The following is an 8,082-nucleotide window of genomic DNA, read 5'->3' on the forward strand; positions in this document are numbered from 1 at the left end:
ACTGCTGCAGAACTCGGACATCGAGGAGATGATGTGGCTGCCCATGGACGTCTTACAGCCATGGAGGGCATCAGGTGCCTTTTTTCCCCCCTGAGGTCTTCCCCTGGCTCCAGGCTGTGTAAGCCTGCTTCTGGAGCTCTCTTTGCCTGGTCGCCAACCTTTCAGGACCATGTGGCCTAGATCCAGGCAAATCCATTATTGCACTGAGAAACCCAAGTCCTGATTGTGGCTTTATGTCCTATTTTCTGTATCCTAGATTCAGACCCTGCCTTCGCGTACCGGTCTCGAAAGACCACGGATCCACGCCAGGTTTAGCGATGCCGGTACCCCATAGCCTAAAATTCCTCCTCTTGACATTGGAGCTTTTGGGGAAAATGGAAAATCCTCCTCTTCCTTCCTTGCTTCTGGTGTCTAGGGACCACCGTGCTCCCGCCCCCGCTTACAAAACCATCCCCATCCCTCCCCCCGCCCCCCCAGCACCCGCGCATCACCGGGGCATCCCGATATGGGCAGAGCACATCATCCCGAGGGGTAGTAGGGTACGTCGCTGTGATAGTTGTAGTCGGGACACACTTTCTGCACCAGCCTGTAGTCTATGCTGTAGAAGGTGATGTAGATGCAGATGACTTTGAAGGGCTTCGAGCAGACCCAGGAGACGTGACTTTGGGTGTGCTCGTGGTAGCAGGTCTTAGATGGGTCGTAAGTGCAGAGCGTGGTCTTCTTGGCACGATCCACTTTCTCGTACTCCACGCGGCAGTTGAAGATTTTGGATTCTTTGGCCTCGATGAAGATCTGTTGCTCCAGGTCAAACTCCACTGCCTTGGTGGGGGGGACGAGGCTGACGGAGATGTTCCCTTGCCCGGTAGAGTTGTGTCGGAAGAAGACGTTGACTGTGCCGTTGCCGTGATCAACGACCTTTCCAGTGATCAAGAGGTTCAACTTCACTGTCTTGATATTGGAATAGAAATCTCCCCAGCCAAAAATTTTTTTAAGCTTGCCTGAGGCTGCCCCCAAGTCCCTTTGTCCTCTGGGGTGTGGAGCCTGGTCCCGCTCTGACAGGTTGTCCAGGATATCCCATAACTCCCGGGAGCTGCTCACCAGCTCCAGGAGGGTCATGTTCTGCAGTAAGGTTGGAGTCAACAGGGACTTTGGAGAGAGCAGCCCTCTCGTCTTCTGCACTTGAGCTCTCTCCTGGGTCTTGGGTTCACGTTGCTCTGCACCTTGCCCTGGTTCTTCTTGGCCATAGATCACCTGAATATAGCGATGGTGGAGAGTGAGCGATGGGTGATGGGTGCCTGCCCCCCTTGCCCAGGCTCGCTCTCCAGAGTCACCCCACTTCCCCAGACATGACCCAGCCATCCTCTTTCCCACCCTTGCTTTCCTTATTTCCCTTTTCCCTTGCCTTTCCTCTCTACTCTTCTCTGTAGTCCGTATTTCCCTGCTAGTAGCGATTTTTCCCTGCTCTCGTTCTCCTCTCACGGTTGCTCGGGGAATGTGTGAAAGCAGCCGGGACGGGTGCGTTGCGCTCGTTGCTGGTGCAGGCTGGCAGCGGCACCTCTCTCGGGGCAGAGCGCTTGCACCCGGGGGATCTCTGCAGATGCCGGGGAGAGGGTGCTACGGGGGGGGATGCACAGCTGCGGCGAGGGTGCTTGCCTCCTTTGCACCGGTCTCGCTGCTGACAGCACGTCCCATGGACCCCTCTTCTGACCTCCAAACTGTGCCATGGTCCGATGGAGAGATGGAGCTGGGAGCAGCGGGGCAGCACGAGGGACAGCAAAGCGCAGAGGTGAGTTCTCACCCCAGGGAGATGCTTTTCGCATCTAACAGCCGTGCACAGGCTCCTCTGCAAACTCTCCTCCTGCCGGCGTGGGGGCTCTGCCTGCAACCAGCCCTGGACCCCAGAAATAAGCAGAGAGGGGGCTGGGGGGCCGCCTCGCTGCCAGGCTGTGGGCACCCAGCGGGCTGGGAGGGGGCCCGGGCGGGAGGCGGATTCTGCAGCCCCATCGCCCTCGGTGCTGGGCTGCCGAGCAAACGCCCGCTGTGATCCCTGGGGTGCGAAGGGCTCACCTGGCCGCGGGGAAGCCGAGGTCAAGGTCGGCCTGCTGGGCTGTGCCGGAGGGGGCCGGGGCTCCGGGCGAGCTGCCCCCAGCAGCTGTACCAGGACCGCTGCGCCGGGGGGGCTGCAGATTTTTAGGGTGATCAGGAGGGATTGATTCACACGTTCCCTGTGCCACCAGCCCTGCCTGCCAGCCCACCCTGCCTGCTGCCCCCCGCTACCTGCTGCAAAATAACCGAAGTTTTGGGACGCTTGTTTTTTCAGGGGATGGGGTGGGGGGTGGTGGACAAATTGATTTGGGGAATGTTCCTGGCTGTCACCCCCCCCGTCCCTTTAGCAGCCCGACCCCCCAGCCCCTGCAGCCCCCCTTCCCTGTCCCCAGCGCTCACCAGCAGAGAGATGCTCCCCTGGATGAGGAGGACGATGCAGCTCCGAGGGAGATGCATTTTCCAGCCGATGCCGCCCGCCTTCGCCGTGTCTCAAATTCAGCGAGGGCTTGGGTGGGTTTTGGTTTTGGTTTTTTCCCCTTTCCCTCCCTTCTTTTTAAGCGAGGGACGTCAGCGAGGGGAAGGGGTCGTTCCCCCTTTATGAGCCGGTTCCTAGGGCCCCCCCCGGCCCATGGTGGCTCCGGCAGCTCCCACCCCGCTGTGCCGGACCGGGAGGCGGCTTCACCTGCTGCCGCCGCCGCTCCTGCTCCTCTGCCTGCTCCTCTGCCTGCTCCTCTGCCTGCTCCTCTGCCTGCTCCTCGCTGCCTTCTTGGAGACTCAATGAAACTCCGCTCCATCCCCTCCTCGCTCCCTCCCCTGCCAGGTGCCGGGAGCAGAGCGGCACCCCCGAGCGTAACCCTTTGCTGCCTGCAACCCAGGCAGAGCAGCCCGGGAAAAAGGGGGTCCCCAGGGGGTGCTGGGGGGCCCGGGGGGCTCAGCGGGCTCTGGCAGGGCTGGGTGCGCTGAAGGAGAGGGCTGGGGAGCCGTCGTGCGAAGGAGTCCCCGTGGGTCCCTGGAGAGGAGCATCCCGGGCTGGTTGGTGGTGGAGAGCTGGCACGAAGGGAGCGAACCGGGGTGAGGGGACCCACCGGGGTCCCTGGCTCTGTCCTTATAAACTGCTTCATCTCGCCCCAGGGGAACGGGCAGGACCGTGGCATTACCCTCTGCCCCGGGGCTCAGCTCTTCCCCATCCTGGTCCCTCCAGTCCGGCCATCAGGAAAAGGCAAAGGGCTGCTCCTGCCAGCCCAGTCCCCCCGGGAGGCTGCGGGTACGGCGAGGGGGGGCACCCGCTTGCGGGTACGGGGCAGGATGGCTGCGCCCTTTGGGAGGTGATGGACGAGGCGAGGGGAAACTCTTCGGGCCTGGATTTATTGGGGAGGTTTAATTTTTGTTTCTCTAATACTGGCTGCTGCAGCGATGCTTCCTCCCCCGTCGCGTGGCCATGTGGCCGTGCAGTCTTCTTTCCCTCCCCGCTCTTAAAATCATTAAAAATAGAATTGTAATATATCCAGGGTCTTTTGATTTTGCAGTCTGTGTGCGTGGCCCCTTCTACCTGCATGAAATGGATGTGGAGCTTTTCCCTCCTCCCTGGAGGGTCCGGCATCTCCTTTGCAAGAGGCGCAGGCCGGGTAGGAAGTTTATTTTGAATTTATTTGTGATTTTGTGTTTATGGACATGCGTGTGTAAGTCTGGGCAGTAACGTTCCCCCTTCCCTCTGCACGGCAGAGTGGGGAGGTGGCGAATCGTAGCCATGCCGGGGCTCTGCTCCTCTTCGACTTGGGAAATCATAAAAGGAAGAAGGAAACGCAGCTCCTGTTCCCCCAAGCCTGGCGGTTTGGGTTTTTTATTATCCCAGAAGTAAAAGGATGGCAGATAGCATTGCGCTTAAAAGGGAAACAGAAGCCACTGGTTTGCTGTTACAGAAAGACAGATTTGCTCGTTGGGGGCTTTGCCCACTGAAGGCAGCAGTTGTCCTCCCATCTTTCAGCAGGAGAAGTTGCAGTACCGAGGGATAACTTGCCAGGGACAGGACTAGAATTAAACCCGGTATTTTCTCAACCCCTAGGCAACGATTCCTCTTCTTTACATCATTTCACCTTCCTCTCTGTATCCTTTTTGTATTCCCTCTTTTCCTGAGCTGCTTTGGAAAGCCAGATCTTGCAGCGATGCTAAAGATGAACAAGCTACGGGGGAAAGAGCACGTTGTGAGATGCAGGATGCTCTCGCCGAATGCCCTGCTAGCACTCCCATCTGCACAGCAAATTGGTCCAGCTTTTGACTGCGATTGCAGTGCTGGGATCTGGACAGGGAGGTTTCTCTTGCAGTTTTGGGGCGGGGAGGAAGGTGGGCGACAAATCTGCAAGGTGGCTGCTGCCCGCTGCCTGCATCTAAGGTCCCTGCCTGCGGCGCTGCCTGTTGCCTCCTGGGTTTGCTGGAGATGTGAATCAGGTTGGAAACGTCATCTCAGCCAGAGGCCACGGGAGTTACCTGGGGGTTGAATCCCTTTTTACTTGCTATTGAGCAACCTGCTCAGTGTTGATGGCACTTGCTCCCATGGAGCGGTGGCATTTTGGGGCACGGGAAGACAAGACACCTCCTTAACGCCACCGGAGCGTGAGGAGCCCTGCGAGCCCGGTTCCCCCGGCCAACCTGCGCCAAAGGGAGCAAAGGAGTGCCGAATCCCTCAAAGAAAGCTTCCCGGTAGCCAGGGCTATTAAGCTCCAGAATATTCATCCAAGAGTGGTGCTGGAAGGACCCTGGGGCCTCCTAAAACCAGAAGGAACACAGCGTTGCAGGATATACGGCGACACTAATGCTGTCCTGGCCCCAGCGGCGTGCTGGATCCCTTTAATAGGCTGCACGTCTCTAACTACTGTGATTTCGATAAAAGATCTTCATAAAACTTCCAAATGCCTGTGCCATCACCTGCTTTTCAATCACTCCAGGCACTGCATCTCCTGCACAGCCTTCCTGGAGCCGTCTGTGCCGCATGGGCTCGGGTCCACGCCACGTCTCCGCCGTGCTGGGTGCATCCCATCTATTCCCACGCCGGTTCTGGCTGGTGAAATGCGTTTGGGGAGCAGCTCTGCGCCTCCCATTTGGCTCCTCGCGACTCGGCGAGGCTGAGCTGAGGCCAGCGTGGCTCAGGACAAGGAGGAAGAACAAGGGATAAAAATGATTTAATGTGACTTTCTGGGTTTCCTGGTGTTTGGAGGGAGCTGGGGACTGGAGTGGCATAAAGAAGGACTGATTTAGGAGCTGCTCTAGCTCGTCTTGTGCTGCGACGGCTCCCTCTGGAGCTACTTAAATAGCCCGTGCGTGGTAAGCATGGGGCTGGCGCTTCCACCCTGCCGGGGCGGCGGTGGGGATGTGTCCCCCAGTCCAGCCCAGGGATGTGTCCCAGCCCGCGTGGCCCGTCTGGGGGGCCCATTCAGTAAAAGTGGGCTCCTGCACCTCCCGTGCACAAATCAGGCCTCGACGGTAGAAATAAAACCACCCAGGCGAATCCTGGGCCAGCATTTAGGGACAGGTTTCCTTTTAAACACTGGCAGATATGTTCCCAGTGCTGTAAAACTGGATGGGATTGGGGTGGGAGGAGGTAATGGTGATGCTATCAGAACAGCTAAAGAAAACTCTTGTTCCTGCCGCTTTTTCCCCAGGAGGGTCCCAGGCCGCGATGGTGGCAGGGTTGGAAGGGGCGGCCCGGCCTCTCGCCGGGTGGCTGATGAGGACGGGGCGAGTTGGTGCTGAGGTTTTGGCTCTGGCTTTGCTCGGCTTGGCTGCTCTGAAGCCGCAGCTCCAGCGGGCGGGTGCCAAAGTGGGCTTTGCAAGTTTATTCTGCTGGGTTTTGCAATAATGGAAGAGCCAGGGACCAAAATTGCTCCTTCCCCGTTGTCCTGCACGGGCTTCTCCCAGCGGGCGAGACGCGCTGCAGGGGTGCGATTGCCGGGGCTCTCCCAGCTGCATTTCGTTGTGCAGCACCTAGCACCAGGGGCCGGCCGGCCCTGGGGCTCCAGGGGCTGCTCTAACGATGTGCTCTCAGCTTGGGCAGATTTCCAAAATTAAACGTTACCCACGTGTTTCTAGCGCTTTGGGAAACCTTTTTTCCCAGGTCCAGGGGATCCGGCTCTCTGGGAGGAGATGTTCTTGCCATCGCAGCGAGCAGGGGCTGATTTTGGGGGAGGCGGAGGACGCGCCTCGCCCAATGCCGATGCCCATCCCGCCCGGGCGAAGCAACCCGGGCTAGAGGGGAGCAGCTGAGATATTGTTTTAATTTTTATATATATATATTTTTTTTTTAGGTCTGATTTATCTGCAAGCTGCGTTGAAGGAAGCCTTGGCGGTGGTGCCAGGCCCTTTCTCCCCCCTGCTCAGCCCGGCTCCGCCTCGCCTTTCCTGGGTTTCTGTTGCCCTCTAGCGGGCCCGGCGCTGGGAAGGGGGGGCTCAGCCCGGGGGCGCGGGGGGCTCCGCTCTGCCCAGGAACCACAGCATTCCCGAGCACCGGGAGGGACTCAGCTGGGGAGGGGAGAGGCTCCGGCAAGCACCTCCCGTTTACCAAGGCAAATTTCTATTAACGGCTCTTCTTTTTGGAAGCATTTTTTTTTTTATATATACAAGGCGTTATCAACCTCAGCAGAATTAAGGCTAGAAGGAGATTAGAAAGACAAAAAAGGCCGGGAAGGGGGAATATATTATAAGCAGGAAGGTTGCGGTGACCTGAGGTGCAGGTGTGTGACGGGGGAGAGGCCGGCTGCCGGCAGCATCGCTGGCAGCGACAGCGAGGCGAAGGGGTTTGCAGTTCCTCTGGGAACGTGCCACAAAATCCACGTACGCAGAGGCAGCTTAGCGACGCGGCAGACACATGCCGTGGGGTCCGGGGGGCTTTTGCGGGATGCCAGGCAGGTTCATCACCGAAGGGAAAGGGCTCGGTTCTCTCGTGCGGTGGAGGAGGAGAGATGTGGCACGATGGAGCTGCCCGGCGGGTCTGATGCCCCCGTAAACCCGTGATGTTGCTCTTGCAAAGCTGGAGCAGCTGCATGTAAAGCAGCGCTGTCAAGAATGCGAGTGCCAAAGACCAAAAAAAACCCAGCCCTGAGAGTGAAGATGCTCTGGGAGAGACAGCAGAGATCGGGAGGTCAGGGAGACCGGCTTTTGCAGAGACTTAAAAGAAGCAAGGGAGCATAGCGAGAGTGGGAACCCAAGCCTTCAAACGCCTGACAGCTGTAAGGGGAGGAAGATAATTAATTCAGGTGTTGATTAAGAGGGATATCCAGCCTCAGATGCTGCATATCCCCTGGTGCAGCCCTTTCCCCTTCCAGTTACTCTAGGAAAGAGGCTGCCATCCTTGTTTTTATTTTGCAGCCCCATACCCCAAGGTCGTTTGGCCACAGCGGTGAGATTTCAGCTCAGCTCTGCCGAGCCATGGTTCAGCGCTCTGCCTCCTCTCCGGGAGCTGCTGGATGCGCCCTGCCTTCCTCGGCTGGGCTGGCGCGGAGGAGCGTGCTCCCAGCCCCCAGGGAGCGGGGGGACGCTGTGGGCACCCAGAAGTATGCGAAACGTGGTTAATTCATACCTTGCTCTCACAGAGCCTTTCATTAGCAGGTAGCAAAAGATTTCTCCAGGCTGGTAAATGTAGTTATTCCAGACTGATTTGAGTTTAGGGGCCCAGGGGCAAAGCTGGGGGGAGAAGGCAGGTTCCTGGGGGCCGGTCAGCCGCATCCTCTGCTGCATGTGCAAGGCAAGCAGATTCCCCCCCAAAGTATCACTCTGTGTGCATGCATCTACTGGTGTTCATGTACACAATGCAGCTCCATTTTTTTTTTTTTTTATACAGGTATATGAAAGGGATGTTTGGGCTCTGGGCTCCAGCACTGTCCTGGGAAAAGTTCTCCTAAAGCCCTCGTCCGAATTCAGCTGCCAGATGGGAGGTTTGGAGCCGACGGCCCCATCGCTGCTGGCTCTCAGCCCTTCTCCAGATCCAGCTGAGCCCTCCCAGTCAGGTATGATTCGTCTCGCTGGGGCTGGTAAACTGGGTACCTC

At 58.1% G+C, this 8,082-nt stretch overlaps 1 protein-coding gene across 1 annotated transcript; it reads right to left on the reverse strand.

Moving 5' to 3' along the window:
* Nucleotides 1-516: 516 nt before the first annotated feature.
* NXPH3 (neurexophilin 3) lies at nt 517-2,502 on the reverse strand (the record flags this gene model as incomplete). Its single annotated transcript, XM_082331668.1, has 2 exons — nt 517-1,251; nt 2,446-2,502. The coding sequence occupies 2 exons, from the start codon at nt 2,500-2,502 to the stop codon at nt 520-522; spliced, it is 789 nt and encodes a 262-aa protein (XP_082187794.1). The 3' UTR covers nt 517-519.
* Nucleotides 2,503-8,082: the final 5,580 nt, after the last annotated feature.

Source organism: Platalea leucorodia (assembly GCF_965183815.1).
Source record: "Platalea leucorodia genome assembly, chromosome: 22".
In the NCBI taxonomy this organism is placed as follows: Eukaryota; Metazoa; Chordata; class Aves; order Pelecaniformes; family Threskiornithidae; genus Platalea; species Platalea leucorodia.